The sequence below is a fragment of the Cyclopterus lumpus genome, chromosome 4, assembly GCF_009769545.1.
Source record: "Cyclopterus lumpus isolate fCycLum1 chromosome 4, fCycLum1.pri, whole genome shotgun sequence".
NCBI lineage: Eukaryota > Metazoa > Chordata > Actinopteri > Perciformes > Cyclopteridae > Cyclopterus > Cyclopterus lumpus.
The window spans coordinates 7,350,241-7,374,811 of NC_046969.1; the positions used below are offsets into that span (position 1 = coordinate 7,350,241).

The 24,571-nt window shown below is 41.9% G+C and overlaps 2 protein-coding genes across 3 annotated transcripts; one reads left to right on the forward strand and one right to left on the reverse strand.

Moving 5' to 3' along the window:
* The first annotated feature begins 46 nt into the window (after nt 1–46).
* On the forward strand, nt 47–6,438 carry tbc1d7 (TBC1 domain family, member 7). 2 transcript variants are annotated; one of them, XM_034531570.1, is made up of 8 exons: nt 47–333; nt 789–914; nt 1,184–1,264; nt 1,400–1,590; nt 2,939–3,076; nt 4,025–4,170; nt 4,496–4,625; nt 4,709–6,438. In XM_034531570.1, exons 2-8 carry the CDS (start codon nt 803–805, stop codon nt 4,793–4,795), a joined length of 885 nt encoding a protein of 294 aa, XP_034387461.1. In that variant the 5' UTR covers nt 47–333; nt 789–802; the 3' UTR covers nt 4,796–6,438. The 2 variants fall into 2 exon arrangements, with proteins under 2 accessions (XP_034387461.1, XP_034387462.1); XM_034531571.1 differs by having other exon boundaries at nt 801–914.
* On the reverse strand, nt 6,191–23,959 carry phactr1 (phosphatase and actin regulator 1). The gene is made up of 13 exons (XM_034531568.1): nt 23,848–23,959; nt 12,576–12,740; nt 10,831–10,911; nt 10,112–10,234; nt 9,817–10,005; nt 9,484–9,736; nt 9,008–9,183; nt 8,097–8,253; nt 7,776–7,831; nt 7,625–7,686; nt 6,865–7,005; nt 6,696–6,772; nt 6,191–6,285 (listed from the first exon to the last, which is right to left on the reverse strand). Exons 1-13 carry the CDS (start codon nt 23,957–23,959, stop codon nt 6,270–6,272), a joined length of 1,608 nt encoding a protein of 535 aa, XP_034387459.1. The 3' UTR covers nt 6,191–6,269.
* Between the last annotated feature and the right edge of the window lie 612 nt (nt 23,960–24,571).

The following is a 24,571-nucleotide window of genomic DNA, read 5'->3' on the forward strand; positions in this document are numbered from 1 at the left end:
CACGCGTCATGTCATTAGTGTATACACACCTTGCGCACATGCGCAACTTCACCGCACTGCGCATGTGCGATACCCCATTACCCGGAAGTGTTTCGGTAACAACAACGGTAGCGAACCAAAATCTTAATTTGTGTGTTTTTTTTCTCTGCAGTGCTACGACAACGTGCACCTAAATGCCAATTCATCCAGTGGTCGTGTCGTTAATGTTATACCGCTAGTTCGAAACGCTACGCACGCGCTGCGCTCTGGAGCTATCGTTAACTGAAGTTATGAAGTTAGCGAGCTAGCTCACAGTCTATGTGATTCAGTTGGCGTGAAACACACCTGAACAAGGTAGGAGTAATCATTCAATTTAACAAACATGTATCTTTAAAATGTACTAAAACGAAATGCGCACTGCACCTCACGCTCCTCAGTTAACGTCACTTAAGACTTAATCACACCTGTCGCACCTGTTTTGCAGAGAAACTTAACATTTGTGAAACTGGAACCATGGCATGTTTTTGCTTTGTATGCACCATATGTTATTTTGTAAAGTAACTAGTTACTAAAGCAGACGCATACATGTAGTGCTGTAAAAAGTCTAGTGTTTTTCTTCTGACATATAATGGAGTAGAAGTATAAAGTGCCATGGAAAGAGTTTGAGTTCAAGTACCTCACATGAGTACTTTGTTATATTCTACTACTGACTCATAATAAAAATACAATTAAGAAAGAGACTAAATGTGTTGTGGTCTTGTTAGGATTTGTCTGCCACAGCTAATGCCATGATTAACTCCACACTAAAGGTTTTTGACCAGGTATGGCTGACGACCCTCAAAGAAATTTTCGCTCTGCGTATTATGAGAAAGTGGGCTTTAGAGGAGTGGAGGAGAAGAAGTCTCTGGAAATACTGCTCAAGGATAATCCTCTGGGTAGGTAACAATTCATATTTGCCAGCATTTCTATCTAAACACAGCATGCATATCGAATGAAATTGGTTTAAGAACAGTATTGGGGTTCCATGAGTATGCCCCATCAGTGATGTCAATACAACACATCATACAGGTACATTCAGGTGTGTCAATAACAAATTACAATGGATTGTATTTCACCACGGATTGTTATTATATTGGTTGCTGGAGATTTGGCAGCTGTAAGTCAGTTCTTATCCTGGTACCAATGTTTTCACCGTTTTTAATAGATCTAGAAAAGCTGAGCACCTTCAGTCAGAGGTTCCCCCTCCCCTCGATGTACAGGATCCATGTGTGGAAGGTATTGTTGGGTGAGACGCACACACATATCGCACATATCACTGTAATGACTTGCATTTCCAAAAGTGCATGTAAAAGAATCAAATGTGATCTGCATGAACAGATGTTGCCAAGCAAACGCATTACAAATCATTGTGTTCCTTCAGGAATCCTACCTCCACACAGTGACTCTCACACTATGGTGGGAAGCTACAGGAAAGAGCAGTACCAGGACATCCTGGAGGCTCTGGAGGTGATGAGATACGTCAACTCTTCCACTCCCTCCACCCATATCTACCTGCGCATGTTCCAGCTGGAGAGCCAGGTGCTCGCACGGTGCTCTGAGACCTCAGCCCCGGTAAGATAGTCATGTTCGAGACTGATAACACATCAGAAAAACATTAGCTTGTACATGGTAAAGATTTACTAGATAATGCTAAATCATCCACGCAGGATTTTACATGACTGCTCGGTTTTAGATGCTCAAGTGATGGTCTAATGCAGAACTAATTACATGTCATTTAGCTGACACTTTTATCCAAAGCGACTTACAATAAGTGCATTAAACCATGAGTCCAAACTCAGAACAACAAGAATCAAGCAAGTACAATTTCTTCAATAAAGTTAAACTACAAAGTGCTATCAGTAAGAGCCATAATTAGACAATACAGTGGGAATTGTGACACTGATGCAAGCCCAAATGGGATCCAGAAATCTGAGTGAACTTGGATGTAGAGGATTGTGTGTTGATGCGTGTCCTGTGGCTGGAATTATTCAATTCATGGTTCTGGTACCATTGAATGACTAAAGCCTCATTTAAATGCCAAACCATAAGCACCAAACTTTTCATTATTCAATTCAGTTTATTTCAATTCAATTCAGTTTATTTTGTATAGCCCAATATCACAAATTACAAATTAGCCTCAGAGGGCTTTACAATCTGTACACATACGACATCCCTGTCCCAGGACCTCACATCGGATCAGAAACAACTCCCCAAAAAAAACATTTCACAGGGAAAAAAGGGAAGAAACCTTCAGGAGAGCAACAGAGGAGGATCCTTCTCCCCGGATGGACAGATGCAATAGATGTCATGTGTACAGAATGAACAGCATTTACAAAGTTACATAAACACATTACATGAATATGACAATGTATTAATGGAACTCCAATCCATGAAACAGAAGGAGGTAGAGAGGAGGAGGAGGAGGAGGGGGGGGCGGCGGCGCATCAGCAGGGCCGACGCGGGAGGCCGGCTCATCAGGCATCAGACACCGCCAGGTCCAATGGTCCTTATGAATTCATAAAAATAAATTCTAGCCTAAATGGAAAATTAAGCACGTGATGTTAAGATTTTTGTTAGGCCATCACCTACAATCTTTTCCACATAAAACCCTTTTTGTTTCAGTATTACATCAATAACCCACTAAGCAGTAAGTGCTAGAATTAAAAAGGGAAACTGACTGTCTGCCTTCGGTGTAAGAGCTGTGTTTTGTCTTTTTAAACCACGAACATGCCTAAAATGAACAAAAATTAACACATGTACATCACATACAATTGTAAACAGCACAACGTAGTGAAATTTAATCTCTGCGTGTTAACAAATCCTTCGCATTTAGGAACTGCATTCAAATACCTAGTGTCACGCTCAAGGACTGTATGCAGACTGGAGGAGCTTGATATTAATGTGTTGTTGTTGTTTTCAGGATGAAGAGAACGAGGACTTCCTCTCCATCAGTCGCGCCATGGATGAGATTGTAGATGATCCTATCGACTGCTATTGGCTGATCAAGTGTTTCGTCAATCAGTTCCACACAAAGTTTGGAGACTCGATACCCCACCTTGTAAGTGACACAATTATTGACCTAGTTTTATTAAAAGTTCTCAGCATAAGGTCCTCTGACTGGAAGCTTTCAGCTACATCTTTTGGCCTTCATCAGTGGATAATAAAGATGTTCCGATATCATTTTTTTTCTTTCCCGACACGGATTAAGATATCGGGGAACTTGCGTATTGACTGCTACAAGTACCGATCGATACGTGTGTTAAGAAACAAATATCATTGGCCGTATAAGTCTTGCCCTGTATGGATGCGATACGATTGCTATCATTGTTGTATGGCTTGGCTCAGGTTAAACCCTTTTGTAAAACATGAACAGAGAATGAATACTATAGAACTTTCTTTAATTACCTAGTTTGACAGATTTTCCAGTGTGAAATATTTGTAAATTGCTGTAATTTTGCTAGCTCTGGCTAACATGACACTCTCCGTTAGCACCTGCCCGATCGGTACTGCACATGTGCAACTCTCAACAGATCAGAAAGAAGCAAGATGGCTCACAAGATGGCTACTTCCGTCATTGATTTCGAACGCAGCAATAAGTTTGGGGGAGTAGCTATTGAGCGAGCATGTGTACTGATCGGGCAGGATGTGGGGATTGGGGAGCAAGTGACCCAAGTCAGCTTATAAAGGATATGATGAGCTAATACCGGATTGTGCATAGACTTGTTTTCTGATACTGGCATTGGAACATTTCAAGTTGATGAAGTCCAGTTCAAATCATTTCCAGTATGTGGATTTCATGCTAATTTTTCTGTGTGTCATTCATTCATTGATTGTCCTGGTGTAGTTTTGAACATCCGTCATGGCACTCTGTGATGAGGTGTACATTTAGTTTATAAAATGTCAGAATTGATATGACAAAGGAATTTGGATCACATTATTCTTGAATGCACGTCGGTGTGAATAAAGACTCGTCTCCTCCTGCTCTTGTCTTTTCGTTTTTGTGTAGCCGAAGAGCCTGGAGCATTATCTGAGTCAGGAGGATCCTCGCCTGCTGAAGCATCTGAAGAACACTGGAGCCCTGGCCCAGTTGCCCTATGGCCTCTGGTTCAGACGCTGCTTCGCTGGTTGCCTGCCCGAATCCAGCCTGCAAAGGTCAGTTTATGGACCTGGCCACTATATCGACACACAGCAAGGATTCACTCATTCTTTGTTCATCCTCAGCAGGCCGAGTCTGAAACAAACATGCTAATCAAATCTACTTTCTTCAACTGTTTAGAACAAGTTGGTAAGACAGCAACATTATGTCATTTTATCCAACCTATCGTGCTCTTTTTTTCAGTGGAAATCTGCTACTTAAACGTTTTTGTTCTTTACAAATGATGATACTTTTATTTAGATTTGACATCTTGACCTTTTTTTAAATTCTTCAATCTGGTCAAATTAACTGATGCCTTTTTGATTATCATCATTTTCTCAGGGTGTGGGACAAGGTGATCAGTGGGTCCTGTAAAATCCTGGTGTTTGTGGCCCTTGAGATTCTGCTCAGCTACAAGATCATGCTGCTGGGAATCAGCCGGCCTGAAGGCGTGGTCAGGTTTCTGTGCAATGTGAGCAAACGGTACATCGTGACATTGTTGTCCAAACATTTTGTTCCCCTGTGTGAAACCTCACCGCCACGTTTCCCTTCCAGATACCACAAGAAAACACGGATGCCATTGTGACTAAAGCGATCGACTTGTGGCACAAATACTGTGGCACTCCAATGCACGCCGTGTAGTCGCATGGAGCGCCCCCCTCACAACGGAAATGTGGGCGCACTGGTGAGATGCTTTCCCAAGATGCATCAGGATTGGCTCTTACAGAATGGATGAGTCTCTGCAGGACTGAACGGAAAACTCTTCATGAGCTACTACCTTCAATAATTCGGAGGACTTTGGAGCCACTGTTCTTTTTGACAACTCTCAGCTTTCCCCAAAGAATACGATGAACCGTACGTGGAAAAGACTGAAAGCTGCTGCTATGCAGAGTGAATGCAAAAAAAGGCAAGGAAGCATAAACTTTGTTTTTCTCAAGTTTCTTTCTTTAAGAAACGTCATACATCATAGAAGACTCACAATAAATTAATACCCACATGCAGTTTTTCTGCTTTACAAAAAACATTTGAAAAGTCTTGCTTACTTTCTTTGCTATGTACAAGTCTTATAATTCTGAGAACATTTCTTTCAAAAACATTTTTAAACATCCAAGAGACGGTAATAATACCGACGCTTGTACATACACACGCTTACTCAGTCATACACACAACTGATCAATCAAGGATTGTAAACAATAAGAAAAAAGTGGCAGATTTCATATTTTGTACCACCAAAGATTTATCTCGGGATAATAAAAAAAAAAAAAAGTCTACCTTGTAGTTTGGCAGAGTTCTTTAACTTTTTTTTCTGCGTCTACAGATAATTTGGCAACTTTAAAATCCCTGTAAACGATACCGTAGAGGCACAGTGACACCGTGGGTTACTGAACTCTCAACAGCAGTCACGCTGGGATGCATTCAAGATGGCAACTTCCACAGCAAGTCAAGTTGCTTTGGTTTAAAATGGAGATCTGAAGTGTTTTTTGAGCTCTTGAATGCAGCCCAGATACAGATGGAAGAAAAAAAATCTGAAATTATTGCTCAGTTGATTAATGTGTACGTGTGAGGAGATCTAAAGTCTCACTGTTACTGGCTTGCAGGGAGCATTTTGGCTTAAGATTCAGCTGCCATTTTGATTTCTCTGGCAAATTGTGAAACTATCATTGAGATGTCATCTATGGAATAAAACTGCCAACACAGGAAACCCCCTCGGGAAAGAAAGTCCAGTTGAGGACAGCAAGAACATTTTAAAAAGGCAAGAAATCAATCCGTGTAAAATAAAGTGCCATCCGTATCCTCCACATTGGCACAGATTCTGTTTTGACTAAAGCAGTGTTCATAAACAAAGTGCTGCAACGTAAACAAATGGCTGCCTCTGAACGTAATAATAAAATCTCCACTGAGGAGAGGCGCCAGTTCAGAGTCGAATCCATTTGTGTTTGTAAAAGTGTTCGCTCATGTTTCCTGTAATGCCCGCAGCACACCGGTTGTGTTCATGTGCAGTCCGTCAGTTCGAGGTCAACGGTGGGAAGTGTAGCCGTTTGAGGGCAGCAGGTCGGACCACTCGAGGCTCGGTGTGGGAGTATAAAAAGCACGTCCGATTATCGGGCTGATAATCTCATGGCCGATGAAACCTGCACGGAGAAAGTGAGTAACTTGAAATGCTGCTGTGGTGGTCTTTCACCAAAGAATACTAATTTTGACATATTATACGCTGACTTTCAAAATACCATTCTTTTTTTTTTGACATTGTATACAATAAAAAGTTTGACTTTTTCAACATGAAATGGTATACTATGACCTTTTTTTTAAATTACTTTACAACACACTATACTTTGTTTGACATACTACGTGTTGATTCCATAAAAGGTGTAATAGTATGTAATGACGTATTCAAAATGTCGAAATAGTATACTAGTGCTCTTATTATGGCCCTTTTTAAAACTCCTAATACTCTGCCAAATAAAAATGGTGAAGAAAGTCATTAGTCTGTCATAAGAAATACGATAAATGTCATACTATATAATATGTTGGTATTTCTCACCTGGTAAAATGACGGCTCGACTCGTGCACCTCCATCTCTGTGCTCTTAAACTCATTCAACTCCTTCCGGATGGCGGCCTGAACAACACAGAATGCAGTAAATGTACAAACTACTTTTAATCCAGCGTTCAGGAAGCATTGTTTGGCTTTGTCGTTGTGTGTTCGCTAACCTTATCGGCAGCCGTTAGCCGAGTCCACGGCTTGTCTGCTCTCCGGTCGTAGTCCTGAGCCTCGGCGACCTCCACATAGTCACTGAAGCGAATGAGGATCTTGGCCTCCCTCAGCTCCTCGACTGTGGGCCTCTGGCTGAGCTACAGGGCGCAAGAAAGGGGACGCGTCACCGACGGCAGCTCAATGCTCCGCAACGTGCATGCTGAGGAAAGAAGCCGCTTCCTTTCTCTTGGCTAGGAAACATTTCTTTCTATGTTGTCAATGTAAATATAAGTTAGGTTTTGAAATCAATAAAGTGAGTGAAGAACAAATAAATATGAATGATTATAAAATTGGAAGGCAATCATAGAACCTCTTCCAAGAATGGAAACGGACAACTAAGCTTCATTGTCTCTCCTCTAGATTCGGAACTGCATTAAAAATACACATTTGTATTATAATGGTCTTTCGATGTTAATAATTGGATTTGTCTACATCAATCACTTGTTCCTTGGCTCATCCCCTTTTTTCACCAAATATCATTAATATCTGTTAAGTAGTTTAAAAAAATATATATATATATGGGTTAGGCAGATTGTAAAAAAAACAAAAAACATTACATTTAAAAAGAGATTATTCACTGAACAGATGATACTATACTAAATTCATGCTTTCAAAAAAACTTGCATTCTGAAGGTGGCAGTTCAGACATTGATTATTCCAGACGAGGTCGTGGAACTAACCATCTCATCATGAACCCTGATGTGAAGACTGTCTTACCTTTTTGGACAAATGTCTTATGATCTCGCTCTTCTCCTTCTGCTCCTCCAGATCGTTTCGAGCTGGAAGGTTAGAGAAAGAGAGCGTGGTCAAACACGGGGAATATTAATACGGATCGGGGTTTTTCTCTTACCGTATTTAAGTTACTGACGTTTGAGTATGTTCCTCTGCTCCAGCTCCTCTGCTGATGGCCGTTGACTCAATCGCCTAAAAACAAAAAGAGACAGGTTTAATTCAGCAGGTACTTTTCAGATTTTGTGTGTGCACTTGCAGATTATTCCAATGTTACTCTTGTGGACAGGTGATGTTATTTTTCTTTCAGAGGCTGTACTTTGAGTTCAGATATAGAGTACGTGTTTTGTGTTTCAAAATGGCACCAATGTGACAATTTGTCATTAACAATTTGTAAGATATACACATTAGAACAGTAATAAAAAACTGTGTGTGTGTGTCCATCCATCCAGAGACTCACCGCGTCAGTTTGGTCGCCGTTTGTTGTCGTGACTCTGATTTCTCTTGGTCCGACTGCATCGGCAGGATGTTTTTGTCCTCCAGATCGCTCTTCGATGGACGGTTACTCAGCTTGATGGCCAGAGAGTCCTTTCGTAAAATCTTCATCGCCAGTGCGCCTACAATGTACAAGAGGCACAATGGATGCGGTGCATTAATAATACTCACTTCACAAGCTGCTTGGAAGGAGCTTTCATAGATTTCTTTCCACTGCGAACATCATTTTATCGTTCATATTTCAAGGTTTCCCCCAAAGGCAGAGAAGTATCTCCATGTTGTGATCCATTTAGATTCCAGATAAGGATCTAACAGTTTGCTCACCCTTGTGAGTGTTTTGTTTTCCCTGAAGCTCATTCATCATAACATTGTAATATGACTAACGTTAGCGGAGGCACATCTCAACTTGTAATGATCCACTGATGAACATTGTTTTTGTACCAATGTATTTAAATGATTGTAATGTAATAGAGGTCAAAAAGTCCGGAGAGAATTCCCACCAACGCTGCAGCTCTGACTCTTTTGAGCCTCCTTTACAGTTATTTTTGGTTTTGCGGCACATTTATTCTGGTTAGTCAGGCAGCTGTTATCAAACAAGCTTTGATAAATCTACTGTACAGTACCTGCCCACCATCACCTTCTGTGCTAAATAATTCACAATTATGAGAACAAATTGCAGCTTCAAATTGAGTGCTTCAAGCCATGTGCGACGGCGGCGCTTATGCGACCTTATGGAAACATGTTGCCCGCCTGTATGTATTTTTCTCTCACATGAAAATTAAAAAAAAACAGCAGACGACTGTTAAATGATACAGATCGACACTGACTTACACCCCAAAAAAACCCCCACTACAACGAGGGAAAAAAAATGCCTACTTGTAAACAACGTATCGTCGTCGTCTTCGTCATCGTCTTCTTCATCGTCGTCGTCTTCTTCCTCATCATCATCTTCCTCTTCCTCAGGCAGTTCCTCGTAGTCCGCCTCGTTAGGGAGGTTCTCTTTGTTGCTGTCACGCTCGATCCTCACCTTGGGAACCCCGTGCATCATGGAGCTGCAGGTTGGTGGGAAAGGGCAAAGGTCAGACGTGTACGCTCCACGTCGCATAAAGTTGTGAAATAACAGCAGCTGTATGAGAGAGTGCGAACATGGGTGAAAAGTGTTCTGCTATCCCACTATATTGTCCATCCCTGTTCCCTTGCAGTCAAAATGGCAGATAATATAGCTAAATGTATTTTAGTTATTTGTCTCCATAATATAAAAAAAACATGGATGCCATAACCAATACAAATTTAAGTAAAAAAAAACAATTCTGTGTGGCGATGAGCAGAATAATATGGGATTTGATCCACACCTCTCAAACCTCTGCATAGTAAGGGCAAGGGTCTTGTTGAGCTCCTCTATGATTCGGCTGGGCGGGTGGAGGGGTATCCCCCCGTACTGCAGGGAGTGCCCGCCCATTGGGGCATGGCTGTGAGGGGGGCACTTCTGGAAGGCGAGCGAAGAGGGCTCCATGCTCCCTGCAGGTATGGAGATCGTGAGCTTCTTTGGAGGTAGAGGAGGAGATAACTTCGCAGACATGCACGGCAACTTCACTGGGGCACCGTCTACACGGGAGGGGGGGTTAAAAGATTAGACATGCATACAAAGAGTCACACAAGCGTTTATAAACGTGTGCCAAATGTACCTGCGATGTGATTAGGTAGCCTGTTGAAGGGCTTGGGTGGCGGCACAGGAGGTTGCTTGTGTAGCGTAGGCGGCCTGGAGAGCGTCGATTCAGCGCAATCGGCCGGATACACATAGGACTTCTTCATGGGCTTTTGGCCGTGGTCCTGTTGACATGCGCTTTCTTTTGGCATCTGAAACTCCAGAGAGCCTGAGGATCAGAAACACAGAAAAAAAAAGAAAGAAATAAACCAGTCAGATGCTGCAATATGAGGTGAGCGACGAGGCCGCGATGGTGGCTCTGCTCTGCTGCCTACCTACAGCTGCAGCGGCTCCTTCCATCAGCTCAGTACCTTCAGACTCTGACAGGCTGGAGCCGAGCGCCGGAGAACGCCCGTTCTCCATCTTCACCTCCTGGAGTCCAGCCGAGGAAGAGCCGTCTGGACACAAAGGGAGGGGGGGGGGACAACAGGAGGAAGAAAAAAAAAAAAAAAAGGGACATTAAATTCTAAAAAGGCAGACGAGGCAGTGTTGCAGCCCCGGCTCCACGAGCCAGTCTTTAAAAAAAATAATTGTATCCTTAATAAATACATACAAATGTTCAACTAATAAATAACTAATTTAATCTAAATGATTACATTTATTTAATTTAATAAATAATATGATATGGCTAATTCATGCAAAATGAAGTGTAAAATAAACAAACTGATGCTTAATATGTTCCCCTGACATTAGAATCCCCTGACCAAATAACTAAGTCAGCAATATACTGGAACCATTAATCAATATTTTTTTTATGCTCAAGATTCCGACATAAATAACAGGTATTACTTATAGTAACAAACTGAAAGCAACAGTTATTCCAAAAATGACATGAGAGGGAGAAAAACAAGCAAACAGGCTCATCTGACAAATCAATCTATTAAGACCACTTTTAACCTGATACAATGTAAACTGTCAAGCACAATAAATAAACTAACACATTTGCTAATGAACGGGTTGTTTTACATTTGAGTCCCACATTTTATTGAATCACCTTTCTCATAAACCTCCTTCAGCACTCCTTTCTTGATGAGCTGCTCTCTGCTCTGGCGAGTGGACATTTTCCTCTCCAACACTGAGGGAGAAAAGACATGAAGATGAATAAAGACCACGAATAGAAAGACCACTTGTTGCTGCCCAGGAATATAATATGTGACTGGACCTCTGAGCGACACACGAGAGTCCAGCAGTAACACGCGGTGCTCCCAATGCATTTCTACCTTTGTGCTGCAAAATGAAGGCCGTATTGTGTTGTATTTGCATGCAGAGAAAAGGGAAGCGACCGGCTGCGACAGCTGGGAGAACAGCTTGGCTGGAGGAAGTCTCTCTTGACCTTCTGGGTCTCTCAGTAGGAACATTTCAGTTGTTGTTGTTGTATTGTGAAATGTAGCCGAGAAGCTATTATGTCCCCACGTCCACGTTTCCTCAGATACTGTGGCTAACATGGAGTTAATTCTTTGAAAAAATTAAATAAATGAAAGAATTTAAACCTATTTTGTTGCTGCAGTAAACGTTCAACTTTACGTCCACAGCTGTTGCGTCTCTGATAAATACTGTAATTAACAGCTTGTATTAATGTTTGAACGATCCAATGTAAACTGTGGACATTAACTACTACGAGCTATTTGATTTGTTCAGACTATATATTTTTCCTTTTTTAAGAAGATCATTTACTTAAGTTAAAGTAGTATTTCCACAGTGAGTAATAATGAAAAGTCCTGGATTCAACATTTTAATTTCCTAGGTTTTGAATTTATTAGAATTTTTTTTATTTTTTATTTTATTCCTGACTTCTCTGTAAAGGCATTTGTCAACATGTGTTTTTTTATTCATTGTGCTACTTCAGTAAATTGACTTGACTAGACATGTCAGGTACGAAAACACTCCGTGGGTAGACGTCTTGGTAGGAAACATTTCTTTGTATTGTTGAAACAGACTTGGAGCCTAAATAAACTCTTCAAGTCAATGCAATGCTACACTGGAGAGACACACGCCTGCAACGATCCTAAAAGATTAAAACGAGGTTTAATCCGTAATGAGAGACGCGCAAGTGAGAAACAAACATGTCCGATAGGCTTGCAGTCCAGAACGGAGGTTAGCCAAGTGTCACTCAATCAAACATTACAGCAGCAAAGTCCACAATATTTCACTATTTACTATATCATTCATTATTAGTGTGTTTGGTAGTCTACTTACTGTCTTTTGAGAATTATTACACCCTTTTGTTATTGGAGTCAAATTATTCCACTCTGCCTCCCCGAAGATGCTCCACCGAGCAGCACAGACTTGTACTGGTGTAACCGGTGTACTGGGAGGTCTTACTGGACTTGCTAATTGGACTTTCCTCTTTCCTAACATAGAACTTTTAACTACATTCATTTTTCAACTCTTACCATGTGGTCCGTTCATGTATGACATCCATCTATCTTGATATCAATGACTTGTTACAAACCCAGACTGTGCGGCATGAACCAGGCTCAGCAGTTGGTCTGCTACTGGTCCGGTTGATGATGCAGCAGGAGCTGCTGGCCAAAGCCTCCTGGTGCTTCACCGGCTTTACATAACCATAATCACAGATTGGATATCTTTGCTGCAGCCCCTATATCACCCTCTGCTCTGCAGAGCCATTCATCAATGCAGCTGTTGCTAGGTGCCAGAAGGAGACATGCATCTCCCCCTCCCTATAGCTCATGACAACACGGGGGGGGGGATTATGTGACGAGGTGTTTCGGTTCTCACCGGCAGAGGTCTGCTTGAACTTTTCACTCTTCTTCTTCCTCCATTTCCAGGGTTTAAACAGACGTCCCAGGGTGGCGAACTTGCTCCGCCGCCGAATGGGAGGCGTGTGTGTGCCGGGAACCAGCGAATCAGAGCGCATCGCTGTCAACCTCTCCACTTCCTCGGCTGGAAAACAGGAAAGGGAACAAAAAGGTCATTAACAGGCAGGTGCTTTATTGAGATGCGTCTGTTACTTACGACACAATTATATATCGTGAAGGGAGACAAACGTCTATGTCAGGAAGAAAGTAAATATCCAGCATATTTTCTGTAATATGGCCTTCTTAAAGCCAGAGTTAATAAAAACAGATCATCACTTGGTCTGTGATTCAAATGTGGGGCTGCAAAGAAGCTTTATTGAAGCACAAGTGAAGAAAAAGCTCTGCACGGGCTGACAGAGAGGAACTAAATATGGAATGGAGAAAGGACGAGTGAGTAAACAACAAGTGTTGGATTGAAAACTTCAACCGAGTTTTCTTTTAAATGTTCCTCACTGTCTGCCTGTTTTATGTGCAAAAACTTCAAACACCTCAACAAGCTATCCTCAGCAAAATGACCATGAAGAGCAACCCTGCATATACATATATGTATATACATATGTATATACATATATACACACATATATACAGGTTTAAAGCTCAATATAATGCAGGTCACAAGACCATAGGTGAGTCTTGAAAGTACATCAATAGGGATCTTAAAATCAATCTCAAACTCGAAATCCCTGTAGAAAATAGAGAAAGTTAAGAGTGAAACATATACAGTACTGAATTAATTAATTAAACACTGAATAATACATTTCGTTAACCATCATTTTATTAAGAATCTATACAAAAGGGACAACAAGGCTCAAATCCCCATGTAATTAAATGTTTTGTCGAGCATCTCCTGTTCTCTGCTAAATCCAAAATGCTATTGAAATAAAAGCCATGGATAATAGTGTCAACATTCTTGAGCGATAAAAGCAAATCAAATGTGTGAAGTCGTTGAAGTAAAGGAAGCGACTGAAGTCAATATGCTCAAGAAAGAGACGGCGTGTTGTGTTCTGTGGAGGCCAACAAAGGGTCACAGGTTGTCGCTACACATCTCTACCAGCAGGTGGAGCTCACTCACGCGTAATGAGGCTGGCATGAATTGACAGCTGGGCTCCGAGGCGCAGACTATCTATCAGAACCGAGTCCGTTATCTCCTCCGTGTCACAGCAGGGAGCTGTGTGTTTGAAGGAATTCTATTTTAATAATTTCACTCATGTGTGATGTTGATGTCTTTTATGGAACACCATAAGATCAAAAGCACAAACTGTATTTCCCTAGCTGCAGACGATGAGTCGCTATATCAAATTCAAACCAAGTACCAGTGTTTGTATCAGGAGATGAAAGGGGAACAGTTTAGTGAACGAGCCCTCCTCCTTTAAGGCCTCCAGCTCTTCTCTCACTTACAGGCAGTGGTGGAGGAAGCGTTCAGATCCTCAAATTAAATAAAACTACAAATAACACATTCTTAAAGTCGTGCATTGAAAATATTACCCGATTGAAAGTTTGTGAATTTAATCAGCAAAATGCACTCAAAAAAAGTACTCAAAGCAGAGGAGTGTCCCCCGTGTCTGTTGACATTATTATTATTATTATTTTTTAATGTATTTATTGATGGAAATTGGTGGTATACAGAAAGTAAATTGGGAGGCATTAATGGTACAATCTCCATGTTTTTTTGTTTTTTTCCAAACAAATAACATCATCCATCAAATAACATCATCCAACAGTACTTTAACCTATAAATAAAACATTGCCATTATTATTACTTTACATGAACGTAAAAGCACTTTGATTTTCTTTGTCCAACCAGTACCACAAACATGAAAACGTGTTGTTGGGTAGTTTAATTTATCACAACGCATGCTATTTTACTAGCTCCTCAAATTTTTAGGTGAGACTGCAGGTAGGACTTGCATTACACACAGAAGAGACACAGAGAAGCATTAATTGCTCAACACTTAACTCACAGGAAGTATTTCGATATTTGACGCGAGCACATTTTGTCGATAACATGTATGCATTTCTACTTTTACTGAGGCATCAGCTGTAAAGATACTCATTATGCAGGTTGGCTCATTTCAGAGTGTTATACGTGTCGGCTCCACCAGGCTGGTGCAGACTGACATGTCTAAACTGTGGAGCGAAACCTTTGGAGGGATAGTCCTTTAATTCGGTAGAGATATCTGTGGTGTACCGAGTATGACTCCTAAAGACTTTGGGGATCTTCTGATTGTTCCTCTAGCACCACCAGCAGGTCAACACTTGACCTTGTCCAGCATTTTTTATTCACGACCCAATTTAAACTCTTTCCCATCAGCTTCAGCTGGGCTTTGTGTTAACTGCTAATTCAAAAACTGTAAAACAAACCGTGTACCTTCGAAACTTTAATGTATTTGAAGGCCAGGCTGAGGATGAAATAGTGAGCGGTCAGATGAAACCACCCTTCGCTATTTATTATATCATTTTAATCTGCAAAGTTTGACTTTACTGTCAAAATAGTAAGTGCAGTCCTTAAGACGGGGTAAATGGACTGCAGTTAATTAGCGACTTCATCCAGCGATTGTAGAGCGTTTCCTCTCATTCACACACACAGATAGTGGTTTAACTACAATCTATCCTCATAACCACAAGAAATATAAGTGTCATTTAATTTCAGTTCTCAGAAAGGCGTCTTGTTCCCTGCTCGCATTAGTGGTGGGGCGCGCACACACACACACACACACTCACACTCACACGACCACAGGTGTGCCTGTCACATCAGAGAGGGCCTCACACCCTCTGCCTGTGGTGTGCACAGCTGTCAGATTATTTTCGATCTGCGAGACACTGAGCTCTCCACATCTGTCTCACCGTAAACCGTCCTGTCCAACGGCGTCTGTATTCCGGTACCAGCAGTCTAAGCGCGTCTCTCTCGTGAACCGTGCAGACGTGTGGCCTCACCAGCACGCGGTAAGCCTGGAGGGTTTCTCATCTCCGTGCCTTTGTACTGGGATGGAGAAGCCTCGACTGAATCAATCTGACGCCTGAGCGGGGAGTCACAAATCTCTGCGGGGCCAAGTCTGCCTCACTCTAACGAGCTTCCACGCCCGTCTCCGAAGCTCGTTAACCAACCCTTCTGGTATTAGAAGGATGTAAAAATAGATCCCAGAGATGAACTTTCACACTGCACGTGCATATTGTGGCTCAGGGTGGCTATATGTGTTCGATTAATCAAACAATCAAATTGAACTATAAATCACGTTCGAAAGAACCACCCATGTGGATAAAGTGCTGTGCACCAGAGAACGTAGCTCAACAATAAAACAAACACTGACCTAAACATCAGGCACAAATAAACAGCAATAAACATAGGCACAAGTTTAGTTTCTGGAGGATTCAAACACAGTAGAATCAAAAGCATTTGAACCTGGACTTAAAAGGGTCCCTATATCTGATAGTGGAGTGGGATGATGCTGCAACAGCTCATCCATGAGCTTAAGTTCAGATCGTGGGACAGCCAGGAGGCCCAAGTCAACCAAATGTATTTTTCACACTTAATGTGCCTCATTTGATATATTGCCTTTTGATGCTTTTATTGCCCTATTTCCCCTTTTCTTCGTCATTTAAAACGCCTCTTAACTTGTGTTTTGAAAAGTGATACGAGTAGAGTTTGCGATGTGAAAAAGAATTCAAAGAAAAGGAGCTAATGTGGTCTCAACAGCTCCACACTAAGTAGCAAATGGAAATACCACGATCAATAGCAGCACTGTTGCTGATGCCCTGACTGATGTTGGCCCACTATTAACAGGTCAAACTTTTAAACCGTGCCTCTAAGCTAAACGTTGCTCACTTGCAATTATCAAAAGTGAAATTTAAAAAGGTGTTGCTCATCATGACAAAGCCACAGAGAATTATTACCAGACTGCAGTTTCATTCGGCTGTTCACAGGATTTTAGCATCATTAATCTTTTAAATCCATTAAATATAGTGTGAAAAAGGGCTGAGAGCCCAACTGATAGCTTCAGATGTCGTAACAGTCCAAATTCGTATTATGTTCTTTTTCAAATAAAACAAAGCACACAGAAGCAACACGTCTTCACAAGTGAGAAGTTGAATCCAGAGAGTATCTGCCATTTCTGATGACAATCCAATAATACAAAAATTGAATGTCAAAACGGTCACAGATCCACTGATCTATTAGTTAACTAACTGTTTGGGCTTTATGATTCTCTCCATTTTAACTTTGTGTCTCCTGATTGTAATTCCACCACTGCAACGGTGGTCTGTCATGTACATGCAGCACCTTTGGCTCGGTCCTGAAAGATGGATCTCTTTGCTGTTACTTTTTCTGAGGGTTTCCTCAGCGTTGCCTAATTCAAATGGAACAAACACGTTTAGTGTACTCTGTACAAACCCCTTTACCAGTTACTCCACAGACTGAATCTTCACAGAAACTGGATTCTCAAGCAAATACAACTCTAACTATCCTCCTCTCATGATTCATGACCGTCTCCATGATTGATGTCATACTGGACGACCACATGACTTCCCCTCTTCTCTATTTCAGGCAAAACATATTAATCATCCCATCCGACCTTCGACGATGCTTCTGCTAAAGTTAGGCCCCAAACTGTCACTACAGTCCTGACAGAGGTTGAGCAAAGTTATTGTGTTGCTCCGCCACTGAGACACGAGAGGTGGAAACCTGCTGTTTGGAGTCTAAAACAGACTCCCATTCAATCTGTATCTCTCTGCCGCGGAGGAAACGCCTTGTCAAATCTGAGGACCTGGGCGTTCCTGGGTGACAGAAGCAAAGCAATTTGATTTCAGTGGATGGAAGAGGCTAAACGTGCATTGTTATGAAGATGATTAGCTGCGCAGCAGGGACACTGTCCAGTTCCTAACTTCACAGTATCGCTCTTCAGGGGACAAACAGGAAGTCAAATGGGGCAAAGAGAAGTTTCATCCTCTGGCTTCCAGTGTATAAACCCTACTAAACCAACACAATTATCATCATGTTCAATCCGGGTCATAAACTCTCATAAAATATGTTTTCATTATTAGGGTATTTGCAGTGTTCACCAAACTGAGTGACTTTTAAAAGACCCTTTTCATCGAATTCAGATGAAATGCAATGTGAGGCCTATAATCATTGATTAAGTGTATGAATTGATTTATATTCAATTTTGTAAGCAGTTTGCAGCTGTAGATGACAATAATTCATAGTCTCTTAACCGTAATCAATTAACGTGTCCTTGGCTCCTGATTGGTGGCAGAAATTGATGGATGGGTTAACCAATTAACAAATTATGATTTATTGTTAATTGAAGTAGTTGCTATAATTGACACTGGCCCATTAGGAGCCAGAGAGCGTCCAAAATAATGATGGTGCTGAGACTGTGGCATCTTAAATACTGGAAAACAAACACATTCAAAATGATTGGATGTTCTTGCAGTTAAACCGGGAGTGAGCCATAATGTACAATACGCAATTCAATATCACAATATTTTAAAAAAGGTGTATGTATTGAATTTATTGCACTTTATATTTATCTTGTAAAGTCACATGAGTAACTGATGAACTGTATGTGTACACGGTGGAAACGACTGCCTATCCCGAGGCAGGAGAGCCGTGGAGGGATCCCTCCTCCATAGCTCTTCTTTTAGTACTTTTTTTTTTTTTCCTGATCCAAATTAGGCTCAAAAGACATATGGGTCATATATTGTACAAATTGTAAAGCCCTTTGAGGACAATTTCTGATTTGTGTTTGCTGCATGAATAAAACATATTAGTCTAATTTTGAATGTGTTTGTTATGTTTTCTTATGTGTCTGGTTTGGAAATACCACAGGGTGGGTACAACTATTAAAGAGAGGCTTGCAGACTGGCTGCAAAACAAAGAAGAGTTCAACACAGTAGGCAACCGATAAGGGATTATGAACCAGAAATGACATTACGGAACGCACCATGCACAATTACACAAGAAATAGAGCCTGACCTAAATCTGTGAGGATAAATGTTTTGGAAAAAGAGTTATCTTAAAAAGATATATTGGCTTGCATTTGTTTTGTACTTATAAGTACAGATAAATGCAATCTATTTTTAAAAGAATCTCTTGGCATCAGTAACTGACAAATATGATGGAAAGTAAACTCACACTAAGAAAGTCCTTTCCAGGGTTACTTTACTGACATGACGGTACTGATGCTGTGCCATCACTTTAACTTCAAAAAAATATAGATCTCCAGTGGCTAAATAGCAGACGTGAGCTCAAATAATAATACAGAAAACAATAAAACTTCATTAAAATCTTCATACACTCATCCTGAATACAGATAAATCCCCCCCCCCCCAGTGAGACCTATAATGCAATGCACCCGGGCTGTCAAAACGCATTCAGGAAAATAAAAATCACTGAAACGGTGACGATTCGAAGTTAAGGCAAAAGTAAGCGCAGCCCAAAAGATGTTCTTACATTACCACGCCGGCTTATTGCTAATCTATAAGGCATTAGTATTGATTACAACACATTAATCATTTTGTAAAGGTGCCTTATAAAGCGGTTCCAACATTTTATATACTCAAAAAGGTCAACGCATAATAAAAAAACTTGAATTCCGAGTGTGCTAATCATTTAAGGAATTTTCCCACAATGCAATGCATAGAGGAACGAGAGGAGCTGAAGAAAACATTCAAACAAATAACAAAAAGGTGGTTAGACGCCTCTCGGAAAATCTGGACTGTGTGGGCCCCCATTTTGTTTTTGTTTTGTGCTCAAGGACGCACACGCATGTGGTCGTGCACGTGTGTGATGTGACACGCAGTCAAGCCGACGGTTTCACATGTGTCCACTGATCGACAGATGGCTGTAAAATGGAAAGAAACACAGCAATGTGAGAAGAAGAAGAAGAAGAAGAAGAAGAAGAAGAAGAAGAAGAAGAAGAAGAAGAAGAAGAAGAAGAAGAAGAAGAAGAAGAAGAAGAAGAAGAAGAAGACTACTACTGCTGGTTAATTAACATGGATGTTAACTATATTTTACAGAGGAAGAATATAAAGCATCCTGACTACAAACAATACAAAGTGGCATGGGATGTGTACGGCCCAGCCACAGCCTGTTGTTCACCCTGCTGTCTGGAAAGAGATACAGAAGTCTCAGCTGGCGAACCTCAGCTTCTGCCCTCTGGCTGTGACACGCTTCATACTACACCCTCCATATGTAATATATATATATATATATATATATATATATATATATATATATATATATATACTGTATATATATTTTTCTTTTCTTTTTTCCCCCTATGTATCAAATTGGGACGACAATCTAAATGTTGTGTGACAAATAAACACCTTTTATGTAAAGAAGGCAGATTCTAAAACGATAATGTATCCTGACTTCTTTCTTAACCGCTGTAAATCCAGTGCACTATTAACATATATTACATACTAAATGCAACTACGATGCAGTGTCAGGTTTGGAAACAACTTAAGAGAAGAAGAAGGACAGGGGGAGTGGTGACAACCAAATCATAAATAAGAAACAACGATGATAAACCAAACAAGTTACAGACCCCATACATCTCCTCATGACCTAAATTATACTCTCATTGCTCTATTTAGTACCAATTTAATTTCACTGAAAATATCTCCATCAATCAAGGAATCAGCCCATAGTCCAGACCAAAAACAATCCACGCTTCAATATACGCTCCTGTACTATGACATCATACCAGTCTGAGTCAGACTCCTTCCTTGGCTCAGGGTCTCTCTCTCAGCACAATGGTTAGCTTGTTCTGAGCTGAATGGATGAACCTGCATGCCAGTGGAGGAAGAGTGAAGGGTGTTGTATGTATGGTGGGAGGCAGCGAGGCCGGAAGTACTCGAGTACTCTGCATTTAAAACTCTCCCGTGTCCTCCCAGTACCCCTTTTATAGTCTGTTGCCCAGGTATCTACAAGGCCTGGCTAATGTGTGAAGATATAGCATGTTGATGTATGTGCATGAGAGCTAGACAAAAGAGTATCATTTATATAGTGGTAGGTGTGTGTGTGTGTGAGAGCACCGTTACCACCTTATTATATGGACGACAGCCAACTCTGTCTTTATTAGAGCGTCCTGTGTTTGAATAAGAGTGGTAATGCCTGCGTCTTGGTCTTTGTGAGAAGGACTAAGCTCTAATAACTGAGCTGACCTGGATTTACATTGCTGGAGCAGAGCGGTGCTGCCCGGGATCCGGACCGGCTCAAAGCGCAGAAGGACCGCCAGGCTTTTAGATGGATCTCGTCTCATAAATTAGCATACAGAAATAAAGAAAATAAAAGATTACCATTAACTTCCTCAACCATGATTAAATGGAAGGTACATTCTTACAAATCACTACATTAATCATTATTTCTATACTAATATTGAGTCAAATAACTGTAGAATAGGAAAGGGGTCGCTTGGAGTGACAAACCAACAGATCTTCTGCACATTTCTGACAGCAATCGCCGTTTAAGATCCAGTGACTTCATTCCAAAAGTCCGTACTGTGTTTGGTCATAATGCCAGCTGCAAATGACTGGAACTCACTACAAAACTCGCTCAAACTAACAGCTCTCACCTCTCTCAACATGTTCAAACAAAAGCTGCAACAAGTCATAGTTGACTGCTGTACTTACTGACCAGCCATCACTTCTCTCTGTCTCTTACATTTTTACAAAGAACATCCAGTAATCCGCCTTTTTTTTTGTACATAGTGTTTATTAATTTACCTATATTGTTTTTAGCCATTTTCTCATGTGTTTGTCATACTGTATTGTGTTGTCTGGACTATACTGCCTCTTGGCCAGGTCATCATTGAAAATGAGAATTGGTTCTCAATTGATTTTACCTGGTTAAATAAAAGGTCTAATAAAGATCATCAGAGCCATCAGAGCTTTGTAGCCTCTTTTAGCTCATTGTTTTGGTTTTACAGATGACCTCAGCCTTGTTTTTAGCAGCTGTAGGAGCTGTGTTCAGCATACAGCCTCTGACAAACCCGCTTCAGGTTAGAGACGAGTGTCCAAATGCCATTACCCATCAGCTGTCAATGTCAACTTCAACATCCTCAGAATTTAAAGACCCCGCAGGAGATAACAACAACACCCAAAATGGCTGGGTAAAGGAATGTCCAATATGTTCAAAATAAAGCTCCAATGAAGTGATGGAATGAAAAGACAACGACTACATGTGGGATACGGAAACTAGTTCCACTATAAAGCCACTTAAGGGGAACTGTGAAGACCACGTTGGGGTTCAACTTTCTCTGCATATTAGAGATTCAGCAGACTTCATGATCTGTGAGTACATTCATGTTTCATAGATGTATTCTCCACAAACTGTTTCTAATACTGATCAGGTCAATGAAGGCCAAGAGTTCAACATGAGCAAGCAGAGTGATGATTCTGCACTATGGCACAAAAATGAACTGCAGTGAAATCATCGAGTACCACTCAAGAGAGCAACAGCAAGCCGTTTGGTGATTAACTCTTGTTTACTACATCCAATACTCATATCCACCCACACACACACGCACACCGGGCAAGCATGCACACTGAAGATGGCATGAATATTTGTCACATATGAATTGTGACACACATCAAAGAAAACAGTGGGATGGATGTATGCAAAAATAACAGCAGCTAAACACACACAAGTAAATGAAACAGGCGAGTGGGTGGGCAGAAGGATGTGAAGAGAGGGAGAAAGAGAAAAAGGAATGCTTCACGGTTAAAGAAGAAGGTGTGAAGAAAAACATCCCGCTGTAGCAGGCAGTGCCTGCTGGATTCCAGATGATGCCACGCCGCTCTGTTTTCTCAGCTAATAGCCACGAGCAGCAACCCCCCACCTCCTTCACATTCAAGCCATGCCTGGTGGAAAGCCTGACACAAAGCTCCAAGAAAGAATAGTGTTACTCATATCGGCGGAGGCTCGGCCAATCTCGCTAAGAGGAGGTGCTGCGTTTAACAGGAAACAAAATGGAGAGGAAGATTGTTGAGGGCCAGAGAGGGCAGCTGAGAGAGATTATGAGTAGATGGGTCAGAGCATAATGAGCAGGCTAAAGAAAAGGGTGAGGGGGGGCGGGGGGGAGATAATTCCTGATCTCATTAAGATTCATGCAAGGCTGTTATTTTATTATTGTCATGCTAAATCTGCATAGAGCCTTTATGACAATTACTGACCACGGCATTGGAGGCTGCATGTTGAAGAGCACAGTAGTGGGAAATAAAGACAAAGCCAGAACAATAGCCGGGCAGGGGGATTTTCTACAGTTGTCTATTGGAAATGTAGGCCCGGGTTGAGCCACTGCCAGGCACACCATGTGACTGGGATTTGTCACATCGGAAAAAATTCTGGGGGAGGGTTGAACATAAAAAGAAGAGAGAGAAAAAAAAAGGAAAGCCCTCTCATACATGTAAAGTGGATGATCACCAACAGAGGAATGCCGATTCCGTCTCGAATCGCCATATTCTGCTCGGTGGCATTTCAGCACCGAGGGGGAGTGGACAGCTCCGCACTGATGCGATATTCAAGCAGCCCCCCTCGGGGATGAGGGGGGCTCGCTCGTAGGAGAACATAGGTGAAGCTGTACAGTCACACCACGGTGTCGATGATCCAGGCTTCACGACAGCCATCGTGACCATGGCAACAAAGGAAACAATAACTTATCTACCTCTGTTTACGTGCGCGCACAAAACGGTGGTGAAGCCGGAGCGTCCGTTCCTCACCCTGTTCTCCAAACGCAACACAACAACTGCATTTTAAATGACTAGCCAGAGGCGGCCAAGTTCGCATGAGCGTTTTCACGGCAGCCGAGCATCAAGGCGGAGTCTGGTCGGGGCGACAGCAATCACTCGCCCTATAGCCATAATTAAGATCCCCGTACCTTGCCGTGCCTTGCAGACCGTGCATCGCATGCATATTTGGAGTCAAAGCTAGCCTAATGTGGCTATGCATTCCCCGCTCCTCTCTCCCTGCGCGTGAGTCACTGTGTGTGGTCACCTATGTGCAGCGGAGCACCATGGGTACCGTCAGAGCTGCACAATGAAAGCCCAAAGTCATGCTGATGCGTGGGAACTGCTAATTAAAACGACAGGGGTGATTTCTCTCACTGCGATCGCCCCACCACAACCCTGTGGAGGCTGCTAACACACCCAGACACGCAGCGGCAGAGCATCCGTGTCTCCGGCTGCCATACCTGTCTCCAGGTGCAGAGAGATCCTCGCCTCGTTGATGTAAGGCGTGTCACTCTTGGACCGGACCCTCCGGATCGGTCTGCGGTCTACCTCCTCATCCGGGGCCGCCGCCATGTTCGGCCAGCCGGGCAGCGTCCACTGGCGACCGGCGGGACTGCGAGAGGATTCGGCGCCGCAGCAGCCACTCGTGCACCGGCCCGGGCAGACGGTGTCGGAGGAGGGAGGGCTATTGTAATGGTGATGGAGGGGGTAGGGGGGAGGGGAGAGAGAGAGAGCGAGAGAGAGCGAGAGAGAGAGAGAGAGAGAGAGAGAGAGAGAGAGCGAGAGAGAGCGAGAGCGAGAGAGAGAGCAAGAGAGAGAGAGAGAGAGAGATCGAGAGAGAGAGAGAGCGATAGAGAGCGAGAAGCTTCTGTTCCTTTCTTTTCTTGTAAGTCAAGTTCTAACTGCACGTTAAGAACACACAGTGGCACAATGAAAAGCAATAGTTCACACCAATCACCATTTAAACTCTTCTCCTGCATTGGCACAATTAGCCGATGGTTTACTTCATCAGCTGAGAGAACAATGCTGGCAATTATAATAGAAAAAACAAAAACAATCAAGCTTACCAAATTACCAAAATGAAATGGAAATAGTGTTAGTACATTTATTTAATTAGTATAGTTATTTTGCATATTCAATAACAATACAACATACTATCAACACATAACAAAACAATACAATACA